This window comes from Aquarana catesbeiana, linkage group LG03, assembly GCF_042186555.1.
Source record: "Aquarana catesbeiana isolate 2022-GZ linkage group LG03, ASM4218655v1, whole genome shotgun sequence".
NCBI classification, from domain to species: domain Eukaryota; kingdom Metazoa; phylum Chordata; class Amphibia; order Anura; family Ranidae; genus Aquarana; species Aquarana catesbeiana.
Window position 1 is genome coordinate 16,839,458 of NC_133326.1, and position 25,249 is coordinate 16,864,706.

At 43.6% G+C, this 25,249-nt stretch overlaps 1 protein-coding gene across 1 annotated transcript in view; it reads left to right on the plus strand.

The window, feature by feature from the left end:
• Nucleotides 1–25,249, plus strand: part of IGDCC3 (immunoglobulin superfamily DCC subclass member 3) — a 272,243-nt gene that overhangs the window by 142,506 nt on the left and 104,488 nt on the right. Inside the window, exon 3 of the mRNA XM_073618325.1 lies at nt 16,918–17,062. Within this exon, the coding sequence (XP_073474426.1) occupies nt 16,918–17,062 (145 nt within the window). The remainder of the gene's footprint in view (nt 1–16,917; nt 17,063–25,249) is intronic.

The window sequence follows — 25,249 nt, forward strand, 5'->3', positions numbered from 1 at the left end:
ATCACGAATATGAAGTGTTGGGGTAACAAACGCTTTAATCTCCAAATTATTCATTCAGTTTAATCAAAATTAATATTTTTCCTGTCACTAGTTTTTTTTTTTTTTTTTTTTACAGTCAGCCTTTGCCACTGTCAAGTTATATCAGAAATATGGTTCCAAGTGTTGCGGCATCTACAGTATCTCACAAAAGTGAGTACACCCCTCAAATTTTGTGTAATTATTTTATTCTATCTTTTCGTGTGACAATGCTGAAGAAATGACACTTTGCTACAATGTAAAGTAGTGAGTGTACAGCTTGTATAACAGTGTAAATTTGCTGTCCCCTCAAAATAACTCACACACAGCCATTAATGTCTAAACTGCTGGCAACAAAAGTCAGTACACCCCTAAGTGAAAATGTCCACATGGGGCCCAATTAGCCATTTTCCCTCCCCGGTGTCATGTGACTCGTTAGTGTTACAAGGTCTCAGGTGTGAATGAGGAGCAGGTGTGTTAAATTTGGTGTTATCACTCTCACTCTCTCATACTGGTCACTGGAAGTTCAACATGACATCTCATGGCAAAGAACTCTCTGAGGATCTGAAAAAAAGAAGTGTTGCTCTACATAAAGATGGCCTAGGCTATAAGAAGATTGCCAAGACCCTGAAACTGAGCTGCAGCACGGTGGCCAAGACCATACAGCAGTTTAACAGGACAGGTTCCACTCAGGACAGGCCTCACCATGGTCCACCAAAGAAGTTGAGGTCACGTGCTCAGCGTCATATCCAGAGGTTGTCTTTGGGAAATAGACATATGAGTGCTGCCAGCATTGCTGCAGAGGTTGTAGGGGTGGGGGGTCAGTCTGCCATGCTCAGACCATACGCCACACACTGCATCAAATTGGTCTGCATGGCTGTCATCCCAGAAGGAAGCCTCTTCTAAAGATGATGCACAATAAAGTACGCAAACAGTTTGCTGAAGACAAACAGACTAAGGACATGGATTGCTGGAACCATGTCCTGTGGTTTGATGAGACCAAGATAAACATATTTGGTTCAGATGGTGACAAGCGTGTGTGGAGGCAACCAGGTGAGGAGTACAAAGACAAGTGTGTCTTGTCTACAGTCAAGCATGGTGGTGGGAGTGTCATGGTCTGGGGCTGCATGAGAGCTGCCGGCACTGGGGAGCTACAGATCATTGAGGGAACCATGAATGCCAACATGTACTGTGACCTACTGAAGCAGAGCATGATCCCCTCCCTTCAGAGACTGGGCCGCAGGGCAGTATTCCAACATGATAACGACCCCAAACACACCTCCAAGACGACCACTGCCTTGCCAAAGAAGCTGAGGGTAAAGGTGATGGACTGGCCAAGCATGTCTCCAGACCTAAACCCTATTGAGCATCTGTGGGGCATCCCCAAACGGAAGGTGGAGGAGCGCAAGGTCTTAACATCCACCAGCTCCGTGATGTCATCATGGAGGAGGGGAAGAGGACTCCAGTGCCAACCTGTGAAGCTCTGGTGACCTCCATGCCCAAGAGGGTTAAGGCAGTGCTGGAAAATAATGGTGGCCACACAAAATATTGACACTTTGGGCCCAATTTGGACATTTTCACTTAGGGGTGTACTCACTTTAGTTGCCAGCGGTTTAGACATTAATGGCTGTGTGTTGAGTTATTTTGAGGGGACAGCAAATTTACACTGTTATACAAGCTGTACACTCACTACTTTACATTGTAGACAAGTGTCATTTCTTCAGTGTTGTCACATGAAAAGATAGAAGAAAATATTTACAGAAATGTGAGGGGTGTACTCACTATTGTGAGATACTGTATAAAACATTCAGTATTGTGTAACAAGCCAGCTGACCTAGACAATCAGGACACATATTTGGCCACATTAGCCTCTAATTAAGGACATGGTCAACAAGATGTAACGCTGTTTGCATACAGCGAGCCCGGCTGATTTGGGTGGCATAGTGGACCCCCCCCCCCAGGCGGATCCGCCCTGTCACAGTTCCCACAGGAGCTATTTTCAGCTCTTTCTCCCTAAACGAGTCGGAGTTGCTGGAAAGCAGCGGTGGTCATGTGGGAATCTGGCCTACTTTTCCACACGAAGGGAGGCAGCTTCAGCTGGGACCGTGCCAGCCGGTAGTGGTATTAACTCTGTCATTCTCCATGATGCAGCTGCTCTGTATGGTCTTTGATGTCTTTTCCATCACATTTCCTAAGGAGGGTTTCTGAGAAGTCTCGGCTCAACCACACAAGAAGTGACTGTAGAGGTTGTCATAACAATTACCAGAACTGATTAGCTGTTGACGTTAGCGAGTCCCTCAGTGGCAATGTTGTTTGAGGTTCAATGGGTCTGATTGATAAAAAAAAAAATAAAAAATAACGAGCAAGCGATGTAATTCCAGCTGTCAGATATCTGAGGACTTGCAGTTGTTGGGAGAAGTACGCATCCCGACTTTCTGAGACCTGTAGTTCTCAACAGCTAGAGGGCCAAAGAATTATTCTAAACAATATCCTTATCTTCCAAAAATAATCCATACTAGAGATGTGCACAGCGGAAACATTTGTTTTCGTTTTCTGATTCGTTAGTTAAAGCGAAGCTCCACCCAAAAGTGAAAGCTCCGCTTATCTGCCTCCTCCACCGCCCCTCCGGTGCCACATTTGGCCCCTTTTGCCACAGCAAGACCACCCGGGAGTTCGGCCCCCCTACTCCTTCCCCCACCGCCGGGCCATTCAGAAAGCGCAGCGTGCCGCACGCATACGCAATAGGGAGCCGTAAGGCTTCACTGCCAATTTCTCTTATTCCCCGTACACATGATCGGAATTTGGGTGGCATAGTGGACCCCCCCCCGCATAAGACCGATGAGAGTTTTTCATCAGAAAACGCGACCGTGTGTATGCTCCATCGGACTTTTGCTGGCCGAATTCCAGCCAGCCAAAGATTGGGAGCAGGTTCTCAATTTTTCGGTCGGAAAAAGTTCCTATCCGAAAATGCGATCGTCTGTGGCAATTCCGACGCGCAAAATTCCTACGCATGCTCGGAAAAACTTCGACGCATGCTCAGGAAGCATTGAACTTCATTTTCTCGGCTCGTCGTAGTGTTGTACGTCACCGCGTTCTTGACGGTCGTAAGTTCAGCGAACTTTTGCGTGACCGTGTGTATGCAAGGCAAGCTTGAGCGGAATCCTGTCGGAAAAGCCGTCATATCTTTTTCCGACGAGAAGTCCGATCGTGTGTACGCAGCATTAGAAGCAATGGTTGGCTGCAGCACCCAAGAGCCGATGGAAAGATCGGCTGGGGTGCCGACATTGCGGGAACCCTGGACAGGTAAGTGCCCTAATATTAAAAGTCAGCAGCTACAGTATTTGTACTTTTTCTGAGGGAGGCTTTAGGTTAATAATTTAATTTTGCCATATCGTTAGGTTAAAATGACTCATTTTTGGAAATTCGTTTCGTATGTTTGTTATTTTCAAATTGATTCGAAATTCAGATTTAAAGTTCAAAATTCAAATTTCAGAAGATGGCTATATTCATTCTATTTTATTCCATTCTATTCTATTCTTTTCTATTCTATTTCTTTATTTTCTATTCTATTCTTTTCTATTGTATTATTTTATTCTCTGTTCTATTCTATTCTGTTTTATTTTATTCTGTTCTTTTATTTTCTATTCTGTTCTTTTGTTTTCTATTCTTTTCTAGCAATAAAAGGGTGGGAACAGTCAAGAAGAATGGGGGCAAGTGGACTATCTCGGTACAATACAACCCTCCAGGTTGTTGTGGGCTATCGTTGCTTTATTTCAATACAGGTTTTCTATTGCACCTGTCTGTGTGAGTTACTGCCACACACACTGCACCCCACCTACACTATATTATCAAAAGTATTGGGACGCGTGAGTTGGCCCACCCTTTGCAGCTATAACAGCTTCGACTCTTCTGGGAAGCGCATTTGTGACGTCGGGCACTGACGTTTGACAAGAAGGCCCGGCTTGCAGTCTTCACTCTAATTCATCCAAAAGGTGTTCTATCAGGTTGAGGTCAAGACAGTCAAGTTTCTCCAGCCCAAACTCGCTCATCCATGTCTTTATGGACCTTGCTTTGTGCACTGGTCCAAATCATTTGGTGGAGGGGGGGGGGTTGTTTTTCAGGGGTTGGGCTTGGCCCCTTAGTTCCAGTGAAGGGAACTCTTAAGGCATCAGCATACCAAGACATTTTGGACAATTTCATGCTCCCAACTTTGTGGGAACAGTTTGGGGACGGCCCCTTCCTGTTCCAACATGAGTGCGCACCAGTGCACAAAGCAAGGGGACAGCCTTCCCAGAAGAGTTGAAGCTGTTATAGCTGCAAAGGGTGGGCCAACTCAGTATTAAACCCTACAGACTAAGACTGGGATGCCATTAAAAAAATCATGTGTGTTTAAAGGCAAGTGTCCCAATACTTTTGACAATATAGTGTACATGTACACCCGGGGGTAGGAAGGATTAACGATCATGTGACTAATGTGATTGGCTGTAACAGTGGTCACATGTGTAGGAGACAGTCCCGCCAGCTATTGATCATTAGTGGGAACTGACAACTGTCTTTCACAGCTCTGTCTCTGTGCTGGGAATGCACAATGAGTTCACTTTCAGCCCAGAAACCTTGCCTGACCATTGATGCATATGTGCGATATGTGCGGTGTGTGGGCGTTAAAGTCTACCGTTTTGCCGCCACATGTATGTGTTGTGTGCAGGAATCAGCAGGGTGTCCATGAGCGGTCCTTACAGTGTCCGCAGCCAATCCAAGTGCAGACTGCAGAGTCCTCCCTGAGTCCCCTTCCTCCTCCTTCTCCTCTTGTGTATGACATAGACATGTCATGGAGCTTGCGTTTAAATTCTTCAGCGGCCCTGTAACATACCATCTATCACAGGAGGAGCCGGTGTAGGGGGCGGGACCCTGTTACAGCGCCGCCAAAGCAATCAGACGCAAGTTCCGTGACACAGTGAGAGATACCTACTGTGTGAACCAGGCTCTGGTGAGTCTGCATTGGGCACAGACAGAGGGGTTCAGAGTCAGCATTGATGGGCACAGACAGAGGGGCTCAGAGTCAGCATTGATGGGCACAGACTAAGGGGCTCAGGATTGATGGGCACAGACTGAGGGGCTCAGAGTCAGCATTGATGGGCACAGACTAAGGGGCTCAGGATTGATGGGCACAGACTGAGGGGCTCAGAGTCAGCATTGATGGGCACAGACTGAAGGGCTCAGGATTGATGGGCACAGACTGAGGGTCTGCATTGATAAGCACAGACTGAGGAGCTGCATTGATGGGCACAGAGACTAAGGGGCTCAGCATTGATGGGCACAGAGACTAAGGGGCTCAGCATTGATGGGCACAGACTGAGGAGCTGCAATGATGGGCACAGGCTGAGGGGCTCAACATTGATGATCACAGAGACTGAGGGGCTCAGCTTTGATGGGCACAGAGACTGAGGGGCTCAGCTTTGATGGGCACAGAGACTGAGGGGCTCAGCTTTGATGGGCACAGAGACTGAGGGGCTCAGCTTTGATGGGCACAGAGACTGAGGGGCTCAGCTTTGATGGGTACAGAGACTGAGGGGCTCAGCTTTGATGGGCACAGAGACTAAGGGGCTCAACATTGATGGGCACAGAGACTGAGGGGCTCAGCTTTGATGAGCACAGACTGAGTGGGTCAGCATTGATGGGCACAGACAGAGTCTGCATTTGATGGGCACAGTGAGACTGCAGTTGGTGGGCACTGATAAGCTGCATTTGGTGGGCACTTGATGGGCACTGGTAGGTTGCATTTGATGGGCATTGAAAATCTTGATTTCTACTTTAATTATGAAAAAAAGCAATTCGACTTGTATACATTGCTAACCCAATTTTTCCAATTGGATTTTCTAGTCTGGGAAAAAAAAACACTTATGCCCCGTACACACGGTCGGATTTTCCGATGGAAAATGTCCGATCGGAACTTGTTGTCGGAAATTCCGACCATGTGTGGGCTCCATCAGACATTTTCCATTGGATTTTCCGACACACAAAGTTGGAGAGCAGGAGATAAAATTTTCCGACAACAAAATCCGTTGTAGGAATTTCCGATCGTGTGTACACAAATCCGACGGCCAAGGTGCCACGCATGCTCAGCATAAATAAAGGGATGAAAGCTATTGGCCACTGCCCCGTTTATAGTCCCGACGTACGTGTTTTACGTCACCGCGTTTAGAACGATCGGATTTTCCGCCAACTTTGTGTGACCGTGTGTATGCAAGACAAGTTTGAGCCAACATCCGTCGGAAAAAATCCTAGGATTTTGTTGTCGGAATGTCCGATCAATGTCCGACCGTGTGTACAGGGCATTATACTAATAAGTTTAATTTTGTAAACAGCACGAGGCAAATGTCAGTGCAGGAAATAATTTTATAAACAATGCCCAACAGAGGAACCTTAAGAACCAGTGTATGGTTTTTGCATTGTATCTGTTCAAGTGAGATCATGGCATGATTTGTTCTGGCAGTAGAGGGGTTAACCCCTTCTCGACTAATATCCACTGGGCAGAGGTTGCGAGTGGCACTGGTTCCTCGGGATTTTCTGCACAAGCTACATTAATCCCGCTCTGGTGAAATGTAGGTCAAATCCCAAGGCTGCTTCCCAGTCATGCTAGAAACTCATCAGCTTGGCAGTGTTGTCAAACAAGACCCAGTAACTGGGCAGAGATCAGAGATTGCCCTCTTGTCGCTAGGGCATCTCTGATCTCTGAGCGGATAAAACTGCCCATTGGCCCCCCTTGTCACCATGCAGTACAGGGCTTAACGCTCCTAGGATTCTAAACACGTCCTTGGAATTATTGCTGGACTTTGTGTAAATATGTTAAAAGTACCTCCCAAGCTGTGTTCATTTATAAACATCACTATGGGTGAACAGTAACTTTAAGTAAAAAAACTTTTGAAATTACATTAAAATGTTAAAGCTTATACAGTAGTAGATTTTTTGTGTCTGGGTTTACATATACTTTAACCTCTTCTGCTCTTTGGACGTGCCTGGTATGTCCAGAGTCTGAAGAGTTTTGCTCAGCCAGAACCTGGCTTTTATGTAAAAGTGATCTGAGCGGCTGTAGAGCCTCCTAATAACTTTTACACTCTAACACAGGCACCTCTTTTAAAGATTATCTTCCTGTTCTTTCCGCGAGCTTTGTTCTGGGTTCACCTGATATTTAGTTTAATGTATGTGTAGGACGAAGAGGTAGTTTAACCGCTTGCTGCCCACCCACCGTCAGATGACAGAGGGGCGCTGTAGCTCTTGTTCTGGGACAATGACATATGATGTCAGCCCAGAAGGGGCGCTCCCGCAAGCTCGCGGGGGCGTGCGGCGCGGCGACCACGGCCGCGCCGTGTTGCTAGAATGCGGCGCCACCCCGATGTTTGTAAAGAGCTGTGGCCGCGGCTCTTTAACCATGTGATCGGCTGTGTCCAGTCACAGCCTCAGCCTTATGTAATCCACAGCCAAAGATGATCCCCTCGGTCCACCGTTGAACCCAAGTAGCACGCTCCTTGGGTACGACGGTTCGACTGGTTCGACGGTGGACCGAGGGGATCATCTCTGGCTGTGGATTACATAAGGCTGGGGCAGACGCCCCCTGTGGTGACTCCTGCCTTAATCCTCAGCAACCTTGACTTTCCCTCCCCCCTCTCTATAGCTCACCATCACACAGGCACCTCTTTTAAAGATTATCTTCCTGTTCTTTCCGCAAGCTTTGTTCTGGGTTCACCGGATATTTAGTTTAATGTATGTGTGGGACGAAGAGGTAGTTTAACAGCTTGCTGCCCACCCACCGTCAGATGACAGAGGGGCGCTGCAGCTCTTGTTCTGGGACAACGACATATGATGTCAGCCCAGAAGGGGCACTCCCGCAAGCCCGCAGGGGCGTGCGGCGCGGCGACCACGGCCGCTCCGTGTTGCTAGAATGCGGCGCCACCCCGATGTTTGTAAAGAGCTGTGGCCGCGGCTCTTTAACCATGTGATCGGCTGTGTCCAGTCACAGCCTCAGCCTTATGTAATCCACAGCCAAAGATGATCCCCTCGGTCCACCGTTGAACCCAAGTAGCACGCTCCTTGGGTACGACGGTTCGACTGGCTCGACGGTGGGCCGAGGGGATCATCTCTGGCTGTGGATTACATAAGGCTGGGGCAGACACCCCCTGTGGTGACTACTGCCTTAATACTCAGCAACCTTGACTTTGCCTCCACCCTCTCTATCTCACCATCTGTTGGCTGTGACTTGGGGCCATGTCTGGGATCCTTGTGTGAAACATCCGAGGCCTCGGTGCCCCACATGTGGGGGATCTTTCGAACCCTGGTGCAGACACATTCTTGGTTGTTTTTATATGCGGTGAGCCCATTGCGGGCTGACTCATTGAGTGCTTTAAATTTATAACCTTCTCTATGCAAATGCCCCTGAAGAAAGAATTCAAGTCTGTTCCTGAAACACGTTGGGCCATAATGAGAAGAAACTGTCACATCAATGTTTAACACCATATGAGAGAAGAGACTGTCACATCAATATATAACCCCACATGAGTCATTTTTGCACTGATTTGTTTTTTATCTGTGTAATGAATAAAAGATTATATTTTTGTCGTTTTTTGATGTATTATTTTGATTTTGCCTATAAAGTCCCTATGTACTTTGGCTTAGTAAGCCAGTCCACCACCTTCTCTGCATGCTGTGGCTGGATAGCACGGGCAACTTCACTAAATGGAAGAAATAATGCCCTGCCTGAGGATTGACCACATCCACCTTTGCCTGTGGACACATACGCTGCTGCCCCCCTCACAGTGCCATGGGAACGTCTGCCTCTCCTTGTTGGCCTCCCAGACATGTTGGGGAGGGGGGCGCTTATTAATAAAATGTAATGAAGATGTGGAAATGTGTACGAGGATGCACTTTAATGAATAGAAAGTGGTGTTTGGTGCACTTTAACCTGAATACTTACTACACAAATACACTCCACTGACACATTACAATATACTGCAATAAAACTGCACTGCTGCACTGCAATATACTGCATTAAACGTGCAGTAATGTACTTACATATACTACGGGAGAAGATTATCCTCTAATGGCTGTTTGTTAATAGTTTTGGAGTATCTAATGCCATAATTCATCACCTGTTAAAATTTCTTTAAGCAATAAATCTTAAAAAGACAATCCCTAGACTGCTTTATTGGAGCCAGAGTGAGTGGCCTGTTGCCTCTGTGGCTGGTGGCCTTTTTGGGGAAGAACCAGTTAATACCATCAGCCCCTGTGGGGGTAGCGCTACACTTTTTTTTTTTATTGCTGTAACAAGGGGGCTAACAACTCCCATCCGATAGCGGAGACCGGGCGACAGCTGACACTGTCCCCCCCCACCCCACCCCTGTGACGCCCGGAATCCCGAAGAGATGAGGATTTAGCCACTTCCCGTTCCGCCTCTCTGTTTACAATTTGTGTCTGATTGGAGGCCAGAAAATAAATTTGGAGTCTAATAGACCCCAGATCTCTCCATAAAGAGGGCCTGTCAGAGCCCATGATGTCACAAGGGATGTTGTCCATCCCTTGTGATAGCAATAAAGTTAATACAAAAAAAACATTAAAGATACAGCTTAAAATTTTTTTAAGTTAAAACAAATAATAAAAATTGAAAAAGAAAAAATGTAAAGCACCCCCCCCATGCTTATGCGCAGATGCGAATGCATACGTAAGTCCTACGTGCATATGTAAACGGTGATCACACCACAACTGAGGTATCACAGGGAACGTCAGAGTGAGAGCAATAATTCTAGTACCAGATCTCCTCTAACTCTAAACAGGTAACCTGCAAAAAATTTCAAGCGTCGCCTATGGAGATTTTAGAGTACCGTAGTTAAGCATCATTCCATGGGCATATCAGTTTTAAAGCGTGACATGTGTGGTATCTATTTACTTAGCGTAACATATATATATATATATATATATATATATATATATATATATATGTAATGTTTGAGGGTTCTAAGTAAATTTTCTAGCAAATAAATGTAGATTTTTACATGTAGGAGAGAAGTTCCAGAATTGGCCTGGTTGGCAAGTGGTTATGCTTGTAGGCAGGAAGGGGGCTGAAAGGGATCAGCAGCACTGAGATGCAACAAACAATAAAAAAGAGGTAAAAACATTCTTTTTTTTTTTTTTTTTTTTTTTTAGCTATAGCAAATGACATATCATTTAGTTAGGGTTTACATCTAACTATGTTATATCTTTAGAAACCTGAAATTTCCAACAGACAAATTGTATTCTGCACTGTAACTTCATAAAACCATCAAGTATGCCCATTATATAGATACATTTGCATGCTGTGTAAATTGGGTGCGTTCATGTGTGCTGAATAATTATGTACAAGAACGGTGCAAATATTCACCCAAAAATGAATATTCATTGACAAAACGTCTAGACCCGTACTTGACATTTTATCTCACAGGAAAATTGCTATAGAAAACTCCCTTTCAGCAATAGCTTTGCTTTGACGATTAAGGATGCAAGAGACATTTTCACATTTTCAAACATCTAGACCGAAGTGTGAGGAGAAACAAACAGGAAGCTCGATTTCTCACTTCCGCACAATACCTGAACTGAGAGCTTCTTCCCTAGGGACACTTTATAGAGGTTAGCACGCTACCCCCCCCATCTGCTGTGGTGTGACAGTAACGGGAGGTGACACTGAGGGGAGCTGGTTAGGCTTGAATCACAAAGCATGACAGTGTCGCCTTTGGGTGTGCTTGTCAGCGGGTAGCAATGAGTATGGAGTGAATTTGATTGGTGTGCATTTAGATTTGGTAATGTGTGACTACAGTTAAGTTATTGTGCTGTGTATACAAATTTAGTATGCAGCTAATGCTGTCGTACATTTCAAGCAAGGCTGAATTAGACTTGACTTCAGGGACTTTCCAAAAAAATACCTTTAGAATGTAGAGTTTTTCTTTGAGATTTTTAATGAGAAAAAATGGTACCTTGGGTAGAAATTATTATATAATAGGAACTCTGTACATGATGGCGGCCAAAATCATTTGTTTCAAGTGGAACTCCAAACAAAGCTTTTTTTAATTTTGGATAAAGTGGGCAATTGTTAGAACCTCTGTCAGGCTTGTGTAAGGGAGGGCGTGTGAAGGTGCTGGACCTCTAGGTTTAAGTTGTGCAGGAGAAGAAATTTTTTTTAAACCCTTGTTGGGTTTGTATTGCTTAGGAGGAAGTATATGAAGGCTCTGAGACCTTTGATTAGGGTTGCGTGAGAGAAGCCTTGTTTTTATGGCTTAGGAGCGAGTGTTTGAAGGCTCAGGACCATCGAATTAGGGTTGTATGAGAGAAGAAGTATTGGTTTTATTGCTTAGGAAAAAGTGTGCGAAGGCGCATGCTATTAGGGTTGGTCTTTGTAAAAGAAGATGGCTTAGTTTTATTGCTTAGGAGAGAGTGAAGGAAGGCTCTGGACCCTTAGATTAGGTTGTGTGAAAGAAGGGGTCTTGGTTTCATTGTTTAGAGAATGTATGTGAAGGCTCTGGATCCTTGGATTAGGGCTGTATGAGCATAGAGGTCTTGGTTTTATGGTTTAGAGAGAGTATGTGAAGGCTCCGGATCCTTAAGTCTTGTTAGAACCTTTTGTCAGGTTTTTATTGCTTATTGCAGGAGTATGTAAAGATTCTGAACCCTTAGATTAGGCTGTGTGAGAGAAAATATCTTGGTTTTATTGTTTAGAGAGAGTATGTGAAGGCTCTGGATCCTTAGATTAGGGCTGTATGAGAGAAGAAGTATTGGTTTCATTGCTTATGAGAGATTGTGTGAAGGCTCTGGACCTTTAGTTAGGGTTGTGTGAGAGAAGAAGTCTTGGTTTATTGTTTAGGAGAGGGTGTGCAGAAGAACTCTTGTAGAACTTTTCTTGGGTTTTTATTGTTTAAGAAAGTGTTTGTGAAGGGTCTGGACCCCTAGATTAGGGCAGTGTGAGAGAAGAAGTCTTTGTTTTAGTGCTTAGGGGAGTGTGTAAATGCTCAGAAACCTTAAATTAGATCTCTGTGAGAGGAAGTCTTGCTTTTATTGCATAGGAGAAAGTATGTGATGGATCCTTAGCTTGAAGCTGTGTGAGATAAAAGGTCTTGGTTTTATTGTTTAGGAGAGAGTGTTTGAAGGCCCTGGACTATTAGTTTAGGGTTATGTGAGAGAAGAATTCTTGTTTTTTGTTTTTTTTTGTTCATAAGAGTGTGTGAACCATTTGTGTGAGAGAAGATGTATTGATTGTATTGCTTAGGATATAGTATATGAAGGCAATAGACCCTTAGATTGGGGCTGTGTAAGGGAAGAAGTCTAAATTGTATTGATTAGGAGAGCGTGTGTGAAGGCTCTGAGCTATTGGATTGGGGTTGTGTGAAAGAAGAAGTTTCGGTGGAACTTTTATTGAGTTTTTATTGCTTAGGGGAGAGTGTGTAAAGGCCCTGAAAACTTAGATTAGGGCTGTGTAGGAAAAGAAGTCTTGGTTTTATTGCTTAGAAGAGAGTATGTGGGCCCTGAACCCTTAGGCTAGGGCTGTGTGAAAGAATAATGCCCCGTACACACGGTCGCATTTTCCGACGAAAAATGTTCGATGGGAGCTTGTTGTCGGAAATTCCGACCGTGTGTAGGCTCCATCGGACATTTTCCATCGGAAGTTCCGTCACACAAAATTTGATCTGGATCTCAAATTTTCCGACAACAAAATCCGTTGTCGTAAATTCCGATCGTGTGTACACAATTCCGACGCACAAAGTTCCACGCATGCTCGGAATCAAGCAGAAGAGCCGCACTGGCTATTGAACTTCATTTTTCTCGGCTTGTCGTACGTGTTGTATGTCACCAAGTTCTTGCCATTCGGAATTTCCGAAAAAGATTTGTGTGACCGTGTGTATGCAAGACAAGTTTGAGCAAACATCTGTCGGAAAAAATCCATGGATTTTGTTGTTGTAGGAAAGCTCTGGGCCATTAGATTAGGGTTGTGTGAGGGAAGAGGTTTTTGGTTTTATTGTTTAGGAGAGAGTATGTGAAGGCTCTGGACCCTCAGATCAGGGTTGTGTAAGAGAAGAAATCTTGTTAGAACCTGTGTTGGGTTTTTATTGCTCAGGTGAGATTAAATTAAAGCTGCTGAACCTTAGTTTAGGGCAGTGTGTGTGGTGGAAAATATAAAGCTCCTACAAGCAAAAAATTCCATGTGCTAATAAGCACAATCATAGCTCTCTGGTATAATGCCAGGAAAGCGCGCTTGTTTATCTCCAAGTAACACAGACAGACGCTGGTATCACGTTGAGCTTAGCAAAATCCTTTCTACCATGATATGCTGCTTTAATTTATACTATAAACATGAATAACAAAGGAAGGTGGTGGCTTCATAATCAGCCAATCAGACACTTGTATTCTTTCAAAAGAACCAATCACACACATGTATATATTAAAAAAAAATTCCAGTAGTGCCGTGTGCAGATGGTCGTGTGCAGAGCCATGTGGCAAGCTTTTTGTGAGACACAAAGTGTCTCACAATTTGAACACTATTTTCATGGCTCTGAACACGACTGTGTACACATTCCCACTGCTACCAATGACGCAAGCCGTACTCTATCATGGCTCACTGGGCTGATTTTTGTATGGTTATGCTATTGTTCCCATGTACGCAGATCTGCTTGCTTGAAGCGTTAATGCAGTCGCCGTAAGGTGGCCAGTCCCTTGGTGAGGCATGAACGAACATCCCTAACAGATATGCCCTGTCCACGGGAAGGTTTCCGCAGCCAATGGTTCCACCAACGTCTGTATGTGCGAACACGCTGGCATGAGCATATTACAGCAAAACTGACACTGGGGGCTATCTGACAACATACATTAATAAAAATTTCCACAACATGTGAGAAAAGTCCTGGTTTTATTGCTTAAGATAAGATATGTGAAGGCTCTGGACCCTTAGATTAGAGTTGTTTTAGAGAAGTCCTTTTAGCACCTTATCAGGCTTATATTGCTTAGGAGAGAGTATGTGAAGGCTCTGGAACCTTAGATTAGAGCTGTGTGAGGGAAGAGTTCTTGGTTTTATTGCTTAGGAGACAGTATGTAAAAGCTCTAGACCCGCCTTTCTCAACGTTTTTACCCCAGGGGAACCCTTGAAATAATATTCAGGTCTCAGGGAACCCCCGGGGATTAGTCTATCAAGGGTTATTGGAAAAGCACCCCTTACTCAGGTTGAGGTCAGTGGGAGAAATGTTCCACTTGCAGTGGTGATAAGATTGTCATCTTCACTGGCTCTGCCAAGTGGTGTTGGACCTGGAACTATGAAGGTCCCATCAGATGGGAGGTCATTTAGCCACAGCTCAAGGAACCCCTAGCCAACCAAGGAGGAACCTTAGGGTTCCGCGGAAACCTGGTTGAGAATGGCTGCTCTAGACTGTTAGATTATGATTGTGTGAGAGAAGTAGTCCTATATGAACCTTTGTTGTGTTTTCATTGCATAGGTGAGAGTATGTGAAGGCTCTTAGATTAGGGCTGTGTGAGAGAGTCTTCTTGGTCAAACCAATTTTAAAACGTCTTGTTAAGCAAAATGGACAACCAGGTGTCCTTCCATTAGTAAATCAAATGTTTAGTGATAAGTGTAGCAAAACACAAAAATACAGGAGGACTTACAGACTATAATTTGGTATTTATTATTAAAGGCAATCATCAGCAAGCCAATACATTTCACCAGAAACGGTGATGGAAATCTTCCAATGGAGACACCTTTTCCATTGACAATTGTCTAAGAGGGAATTTCCCCTCACTTTGGACAGAAGTGACACTTCCTTGACACAAACAGTAAAAGAAACAAAACGTAACGAGGGGTTTTGACCATTTCCTACATTAAAAAATGTTAGGTTGAATAATAAATGCCTATACCCAAATACTTCAGTGTTATCTAATCAAATATACATCTCCAATTGGAATGTTTTAATTTTAATATTGTATCAGGCCAGTACAAAATATGAATTAATCAAGTAAATGCATAAAAATAAGTAATAAATATGTGAAAGTAAATTATCAGATTGTACAGAACAGCTCACCAAAGACAAAAATATTATTGTATGCCTACGAAAAAAATTGATCATTACTTGAGACTTGAGAACTAGGGTTGGTGTTGAAATTACCTGCAGAGAATGGTTAACTGTAGTATTTCCAACTCAACTGGTATATATAAAATCATTGCGTTTGAAATTGCTGCAGGAAAATACTGAACTATTTCAGACCTTCCATCGTAATTGCTGTCAGTTCACCTACCTCATCTACTGACGAGTCAAGGGCCGAAAAAAAAAATAAAAGTAACAAATCATAAAATATTTTTCATTTAAAATTTACACAGACTCTGCAGGCGATGTTTAGGAAAGCGATCCGTCAGAAAATCCAAGGAAAAATAGTAAAAAAATAAAGTAAAAAACAACATATCTTCACATCTACTCACTTCAAAACGAAAAAAAGAGCTTCAGGTTTGGCCCACACAGCTAAACTTAACCTGTTTGGACTGTTTATTGATTTACAAGCTTTTTTTTTTAGACAATTGACTTTACAAAACTACCAAGTGAGAAAGAAAAAAACAAAGTTATATCTTTTCTCACAGATAAGTGTTGTAGTGCCAAGAAATTTTTTATATATATATATATATATATATATATATATATATATATATATATATATATATATAAAATCTATCTCTATATTTATATATCTAGATAGATAGATGGATTTTTAATAATAATATTATGACAATCATATTATTTATTTTATTTTATAAAATTATATTCAATTGTTAAATTTTATTAATTATTTTAAAGTATTTTAGAGTTTTGGTTTTTTTTTTTTCATTTTCTTTTTTTTTCATAAATAATTTTATTAAAAATGCCAAACACTTATAAACGTGCATTTATAAGAATTTATGAATGTTTATGAGCGTTCAGGTGTTTTTTGTGCGCATCTTCAGGATGTGACTTTGGAGGGGGTTTTTTTTTCTGCCACTCCTGAGAATTCCTAAAATGTGCATGGAGACTACGGGGTTGATTTGCTAAAGGCAAATAGACTGTGCACTTTGCAAAGTGCAGTTGTGCTCCGCAAGTGCAGTTGCACCAGAGCTTAGTAAATGAGGGGAAGCTCTGCCGACTTCCACCATCCAATCACCTGCAAAAAAAAGCTGTTTTTTTTTTTTTTATATCTTCCTTGCATGTGATTGGGTATTCTTTGCAAAGTGAAGCTTTACCTCATTTACTAAGTTCTGGAGCAACTGCACCTTGCAAAGTGCACAGTCTATTTGCCTTTAGTAAATCAACCCCTATTATAGACTAATATAGAGGAATGTTTAGAGGCAGAGAAAAAAAAAAAAACAAAGCTCAAACGCCTGTATAAGCAGCTTTGTGATGTGAATTGATTCATGTATTTATTATTATTATGTATGCATATATTTATTATGATTAATCTATTTATTCACTTTTTTAAATAATGTATGTATTACTTTATTTATTATGTGAAATTACTTTAATATGATTATGATTTATTAATTTATTATTATGTGACATGATTAACTTATTATGATTATGATTCAATTAATATTTTCATGTATTTATTATGTGAACTTATTTGTTTGTTTATTTATGTATTTATTATTATTTTAAAAATATTTTTTTTTTTCTGTGGAATTATGAATTTATTATAAATATGATTTATTTATTCTTTTATTATGTAAAATGATTAATTGATTATAATTATGATGAATGAATAAATTAGTTTATTATTCTGTGAAATTATTAATTTATTTGTCTACCCAATTGATTGATTTAAATAAACTTTTGAAGTTGTAGAATTGCTTCTTCTTTATGTACCTCTCCTCTCCTCCAACAGCCATTTTGGATTTTCACATCTTCCCCCGAGACACGACTCTAGAAGAAGGTGGCGTGGCCAGATTTCAGTGTCAGATCCGTGGAGTGCCGGAACCACAGATTATATGGCAACGAAATAAAGAACTGATAGACACAAAGCACCCAAGGTAAATGGGACGACGGGTTGTGCAATGACATAGTCCTCACAATTTGTATTTGTTTGTGAACCCATCAGTACAGTAGTGATAGAATGTTCTACCATGTTAACTATCGATTTTTCCCTCCAGTCAGGGCTCAAAACTCTGCTCACAGTGCGTCATTTCAGCTCTCCCTCCCCTTTTTTCTGAAATCTCAGAGAAGCTGTATAAAGTCTGTCCTTTAAACAGCTGTAGAGGAGGAAATACTGCAGATAAACAGGTACAACTTATGTAGGATGATTTGCTTTGTCTCTGTGTATCACCGGAGGCCAGTCACTTCACTGGGTTTATGTAAGGGTTTACAACTGCTTTAACCCCTTCACACTTAAGGGTAAAACAAATCTAAATTCCTAAGCGCAAATTTGCAACTTTGACTTGTGTTAGTAAAACCGTACATATCATCACAACTTTGCGCATCCAGGTGGATTTGTTTTTTTTAGGACAAATTGGGCTTTCATTTGGTGGTAAATAGTTATAGATATCTCCTAATTTTTATTTTATTTTTTATTATTATCAAGGAAAACTGGGCCAAAACAGTAAAAAAATATATATTTGAATTTAGCTGTATATTTCATGTTACTTTCATAACCTATCACCAAAGAACAATCCAAAATAAATTCTCCTGCTCCTGATGATCGCAACGATACCACATATGTGTATGTTAGTTGTTGTGTGTACCCGTAGTACAGCCCAGAAGCAATAGTGCGCATTCTGCTTTTTTGCTTTTCTTTTTTTTTTAGTCCTACCTAAAACACACTGACACTGATGTTAACTAAAAAAAAAAAAAATCCTCTCCAAAATATACTGATCCTGACCTTTGACCCTAACCTTGACCTTTGACCCTTACCTGACCCAAACACTAACCCTGGCACTGACCTAGATCAAACCTTGATGTAGGTTTTTTTTTTCTTAATTTTTATTTTTTATTTTTTTTACACTTTTTTTTCTGCAAGGAACGAGAAAGAAACTTTGTATCCTTCTTCTCCACTTACAGAAAGAAAAAAACACAAGGGGCGGGCTTCACAGTGACTGATTACTCTGGTAGCCAATCAGAGGCTACAACAGCGATCAGGTGACCCAGAATCCGGGTCCCGATCATTAGTATACGGGGCTCGGGGCTCTCGGCGAGACCAAGGGGAGGAACACATATATGTGGCCCCAAAGAAAAAAAGACCAGTGCAGTGAGGCCACATATATGTATTACATCGGCGTGAAGGGGTTAAGTTAAGGTGACCAGATTTTTACAATGAAATCCAGGGACTTAAATAAAGATTTTAAAAAAGATACTTCTTAGAATTTTTCTGAGATATGACTACCAAATGTTATGATGATAACATAGGAAAAAAACAGTGAAGTGAAGACTTCAGGAGTGTTTTACATAAAGAATGCAGGGCTCACCAGTGCCCAGCAATGCAGCCTGATCATTGCCCATCTGTGCAGCCTCACCAGTGCCCAGCAATGCAGCCTTACCAGTGCCCGTCAATGCAGCCTCACCATTGCCCATCAATGCAGCCTCACCAGTGCCCATCAATGCAGCCTCACCAGTGCCCATCAATGCAGCCTCACCAGTGCCCATCAATGCAGCCTCACCAGTGACCATCAATTCAGCCTCACCAGTGCCCATCTATACAGCCTTACCAGTGCCCAGCAATGCAGCCTCACCAGTGCACAGCAATGCAGCCTCACCAGTGCCCAGGAATGCAGCCTCACCAGTGCCCAGCAGTGCAGTCTCACCAGTGCCCAGCAATGCAGTCTCAACAGTACCCAGCGATGCAGCCTCACCAGTGCCCATCGATGCAGCCTTACCAGTGCCCATTAATGTAGCCTTACCAGTGCCCAGAAATGCAGCCTCACCTGTGCCCAGGAATGCAACCTCACCTGTGCCCAGCAATGCAGCCTCACCTGTATCCAGGAACGCACCCTCACCAGTGCCCAGCGATGCAGCCTCACCAGTGCCCAGCGATGCAGCTTCACCAATGCCCATCAATGTAGCCTTACCAGTGCCCAGAAATGCAGCCCCACCAGTGCACAGCAATGCAGCCTCACCTGTACCCAGGAATGCAGCCTCACCTGTGCCCAGGAATGCAGCCTCATGTGTGCCCACCCCCTCCCACCGTCTTCCGTGGCTTGCCTGGGCTATCCCATCCCACCAGGAGGCCCGAGCGACCAACCAGCACATCCACTGGCTGGCCGGCAAACGGACTGCTGTCAGCCAAAAATTTACTAGCCCGCCATCCAACATTTGTTGGCGGAAAGTTCAACAATAATTGTCAGAAGGAGCATACTAACTGTCTGAGCACAAGAGCTGAAATTCCATGTAGTACGTCACTACGTTCGTGTTTGTTGGCCGACAATTGTGTACGCTTGCATGCAAGACAAGATCCCGGCACACGCCCTTCAGACAAAAGTCTGACGCTCTGTTGGCCAACAACCCGATCATGTTTAACAGGCTTAAGGCCCCATACACACTATTCAATTTTCTGCAGGTTTTTGTCTTTAGATTTACAAAAAAAACATATAGTTCAAGAGCCTGCCTGATTGCATACAAATTGAAACTCATAAGGTTTGACCTCATATTATATGGTTTTTGGTAAATCTGAAGACAAAAATCTGCAGAAAATCTAATAGTGTGTATGTGGCTTTAAGGCAGGGTTCACACCGCAGCACGGAGCGGCTCGCAGCAGGGGGTCCGGTGCTTCCCTGTCCAACGTTTCAGGTCCGATTTCAGCCTGAATTTTTGGCTGAATTCGGACCTGAAATGGACCGGAAGATGCACAGGACTCCATAGGCATGGCTCCCAACTGTCCCTGATTTCGAGGGACTGTCCCTGGTTTGAAGCAAAGTCCCTCATTCCTCCTCATTGTCCCTCATTTTGGTCTGATTTATATAGTTGTATATAAAATGCACTTTTTAGCTATCAAAAAGTGTTTCCCAGCGCTAAACCTTTCATCTGATTTCTAAATTGCTGCATTTGTAAATTCCAAAAGCCGATATAAAGGAATAGTAGTGATAAAAAAAAGCACTTGTGGGCTGAACCGATCTTTTATTTTTTGTACAATTCTCCTATAAGGGGGCGTGGCAAGGGGTGTGTCCTATTCCGGAAAAAGATAGGCTCTCAGAAGTTGATGCGAGAATTTAAAGGGATGAGGTGGCAACTCTACTTCCTGAGGAAGGGGACGTTGCGGGTGCTGCAGGATTTCAATCCATGGTGGCAGGGGCAGAATGACCATTCGGCCACTTGGGCACTGCCCGAGGGCCCCGGGCCACTAGGGGGCCTCAGGAAGTAGAGTTGCCACCTCATCCCTTTAAACCCGAACACCTTTGAATTACACAGGTTCTGAAGGCTAATTAAATTCAGATAAGGCACCAAGTGAGTTTAATTACCACCTTAATCAGCCACAGAACCTGTGTAATTCATAGGCCCACTACACAGATGCTCCTTATCCATGAGTGAGAATCCAACGCGTTTTGAAATAGTTAAATATATAATCTTCCTCCTTCCTCCTTTGTCCCTGAGGAAGATTATATATTTAACTATTTCGAAACGTGTTGGATTCTCACTCATGGATAAGGAGCATCTGTGTAGTGGGCCTATGAATTACACAGGTTCTGTGGCTGATTAAGGTGGTAATTTAACTCACTTGGTGCCTTATCTGCATTTAATTAGCCTTCAGAACCTGTGTAATTCAAAGGTGTTCGGGTTTAAAGGGATGAGGTGGCAACTCTACTTCCTGAGGAAGGGGACGTTGCGGGTGCTGCAGGATTTCAATTCATGGTGGCAGGGGCGGACTGACCATTCGGCCACTCGGGCACTGCCCGAGGGCCCCGGGCCACTAGGGGGCCGATATAAAGGAATAGTAGTGATAAAAAAAAGCACTTGTGGGTTGAACCGATCTTTTATTTTTTGTACAATTCTCCTTTAAGGGGGCGTGGCAAGGGGTGTGTCCTATTCCGGAAAAAGATTCTCAGAAGTTGATGTGAGAATTTTCCACCATCCCTGAACAGTACAAGAAGAACCTCATACAAATGGGATTTTAAGGGCAAAATCAAATTGAATTGAAAAAATTATGTTGATTAAAAAATACAGATTTTATTATACAAAAAGATTAAAAATGATTTTGTACAAAAAACAGACATAAAGATAGCACAATTACAGTGTATTACAGTGATGGCAAAAAATCCCACTACACAGATGCTCCTCATCCATGAGTGAGAATCCAACGCGTTTCGAAATAGTTAAATATATAATCTTCCTCCTTCTTCCTTTGTCCCTGAGGAAGATTATATATTTAACTATTTCGAAATGCGTTGGATTCTCACTCATGGATAAGGAGCATCTGTGTAGTGGGCCTATGAATTACACAGGTTCTGTGGCTGATTAAGGTGGTAATTAAACTCACTTGGTGCCTTATCTGCATTTAATTAGCCTTCAGAACCTGTGTAATACAAAGGTGTTCGGGTTTAAAGGGATGAGGTGGCAACTCTACTTCCTGAGGAAGGGGACGTTGCGGGTGCTGCAGGATTTCAATTTATGGTGGCAGGGGCGGACTGACCATTCGGCCACTCGGGCACTGCCCGAGGGCCCCGGGCAACTAGGGGGCCCCATCAGGGTTGCCAGCCTCAGTAAAACCAGGGACAGTATGTTAAAATCTGTGTTTTTTTTACATCTGTCTCTGAAATTTCCCTTACTGACATCCTTTTGGTCTAAAAATCCCAAGATTATAGCTGCCCCACCTCTCCAGTCCCTTTTAGCCAATAGAAGCATGCCTGTGTATACTGTGTGTACATGTCTGTGTATACTGTGTGATTGTATACTGTGTGTGTGTATACTGTGTGGCCCCATAATCTCCTATTGCCCGGGGGCCCCATGAGTTGTCAGTCCACCCCTGCAGGGTGGTGTATTGTGTTAGCGATGGTTTGTTTGGTGACTGTGGTCCCAACTGCCTTGAGATCATTCACAAGCTCCTCCCGTGTAGTTCTGGGCTGATCCCTCATTTTTCTTATGGTCAACCTTACTCCATGAGGGGAAATCTTGCATGGAGCTCCAGACCGAGGACGATTGATGGTTAATTTGTATTTCTTCCATTTACAAATAATCGCTCCAACAGTTGTCTCCTTCTCACCAAGCTTCTTGCTGATGGTCTTGTAGCCCATTCCAGCCTTGTGTAGGTCTACAATCTTGTCCCTGATGTCCTTGGACAGCTCTTTGATCTTGCCCATGATAGTGAGTAGGGATGAGCCGAACACCCCCCGGTTCGGTTCGCACCAGAACCCGCGAAAGGACCGAAAGTTCGCACGAACGTTAGAACCCCATTGACGTCTATGGGACTCGAACGTTCGAAATCAAAAGTGCTCATTTTAAAGGCTAATTTGCATGGTATTGTCCTAAAAAGGGTTTGGGGACCCGGGTCCTACCCCAGGGGACATGTATCAATGCAAAAAAAACTTTTAAAAACGGCCGTTTTTTCGGGAGCAGTGATTTTAATGATGCTTAAAGTAAAAAAAAAAAAAGTGAAATATTCCTTTAAATATCGTACCTGGGGGGTGTCTATAGTATGCCTGTAAAGTGACGCGTGTTTCCCATGTTTAGAACAGTCCCTGCACCAAATGTCATTTTTAAAGGAAAAAATCTCATTTAAAACTGCTTGCGGGTTTAATGTCATGTCGGGTCATGGCAATATGGATGAAAATCAGTGAGACAAACGGCATGGGTACCCCCCAGTCCATTACCAGGCCCTTTGGGTCTTGTATGGATATTAAGGGGAACCCCGCACCCAAATTAAAATAAGGAAAGGTGTGGGGCCACCAGGCCCTATATACTCTGAACAGCAGTATACAGGCGGTGCCTATCAGGCACCCACGTTGAGTCAGTGACCTCATCATCCCCTCCCTCCTCATCACTGGAGCAAACCTGGCAGTATGCTGCAGCAGGGGGAGCATGACTGCCAGATTGCTGTCCTTCTTGGGCACCCCCTCTGTCCGCGCTCATGTTACTGCCTTCATCGAGCTCAGTATCGTCATCAGAGCCTTCCAAACGCTGGGCATCCTCCTGGAGCATGTACCCAACACTGTGGTCAAACAGTTCGAGGGAATCCTCATGAGGACATGGTGGAGCTAGGGAAGGAGTCACTGATGACATTGAGCTGAGGGAAGAGGCCGCTGCTTTGCCAGACAAAGCACCCTGGGCATGGGTGAGAGAGGATGAGGAGGATGAGGACGGCTTGGTCATCCACTCGACCAAGTCTTCCGCATGTTGCGGCTCAACATGGCCAGCTGCCGAAAAAAAGGCCAAGCGTGTCCCATGGCCACGTGCTGATGAGGATGCACCGTCTCCACGACCAGCACTAGACACAGAGCCTGCTTGCCCTCTCTTATTGGCTTGTGACTGTCTGCCTCTCCTTCTTGGCCTTCCAGACATACTAATGGCCTGTAGCTGCACTAAGCTGGGATAGAACACCTGTAATTTTCTTCAAGTAGCTTTATATACTGTAACCAGACAAGCCTGCCTGTCAGTAGGAAGATAACAGGAACGGATCTAGCTGAACACTGTGAGCAGGACGCACTGTACTAAATGTAAATAGTCTAGCTGCCTGACCGTGGTACTAATAGGATCAAATAGAACACCTGTAATTTTCTTCAGGTAGCTTTATATACTGTAACCAGACAAGCCTGCCTGTCAGTAGGAAGATAACAGGAACGGATCTAGCTGTACACTGTGAGCAGGACGCACTGTACTAAATGTAAATAGTCTAGCTGCCTGACCGTGGTACTAATAGGATCAAATAGAACACCTGTAATTTTCTTCAGGTAGTTTTATATACTGTAACCAGACAAGCCTGCCTGTCAGTAGGAAGATAACAGGAACGGATCTAGCTGAACACTGTGAGCAGGACGCACTGTACTAAATGTAAATAGTCTAGCTGCCTGACCGTGGTACTAATAGGATCAAATAGAACACCTGTAATTTTCTTCAGGTAGCTTTATATACTGTAACCAGACAAGCCTGCCGGTCAGTAGGAATTTAACAGGAACGGATCTAGCTGAACACTGTGAGCAGGACGCACTGCACTAAATGTAAATAGCAGGAACGGATCTAGCTGAACACTGTGAGCAGGACGCACTGCACTAAATGTAAATAGCAGGAACGGATCTAGCTGAACACTGTGAGCAGGACGCACTGCACTAAATGTAAATAGCAGGAACGGATCTAGCTGAACACTGTGAGCAGGACGCACTGCACTAAATGTAAATAGCAGGAACGGATCTAGCTGAACACTGTGAGCAGGACGCACTGCACTAAATGTAAATTGCAGGAACGGATCTAGCTGAACACTGTGAGCAGGACGCACTGCACTAAATGTAAATAGTCTAGAAGATAACAGGAACGGATCTAGCTGAACACTGTGAGCAGGACGCACTGCACTAAATGTAAATAGCAGGAACGGATCTAGCTGAACACTGTGAGCAGGACGCACTGCATTAAATGTAAATAGTCTAGATAGAAGATAACAGGAACGGATCTAGCTAAACTGAATACAGTGTATATATATATATGCAACACCTGGGATGCATATATATACACAATACACTGTAAGTGCAGCTAACTGACTGACTGTTCTGCCTAATCTATCTAACTCAAATCAAATGACACTGTCTCTCTCTCTCTCTATCTCTCAGCACACCGGAACACACACTACACAGGGCCGCCGTGCAGGCGGCCTTATATAGTGTGGGGTGTGTACTAAATCCCCTGAGCCATAATTGGCCAAAGCCACCCTGGCTTTGGCCAATTACAGCTCTCTCTACTGACGGCGCTGTGATTGGCCAAGCATGCGGGTCATAGTGCATGCTTGGCCAATCATCAGCCAGCAATGCACTGCGATGCCGCAGTGAATTATGGGCCGTGACGCGCCACACGAATTTAGCGCGAACGGCCCATAACGTTCGCAATTCGGCGAACGATCGAACAGCCGATGTTCGAGTCGAACATGGGTTCGACTCGAACACGAAGCTCATCCCTAATAGTGAGGTTTGAATGGAAGAAAGAGATTCTATGGACAGGTGACTTTTATACATATAATGAGTTGTCGTTAGGAGCATCTTCTTACATTAACAGGACTAATCCGTAGACATGTGCAGATTGTTTAGTTCCGAATT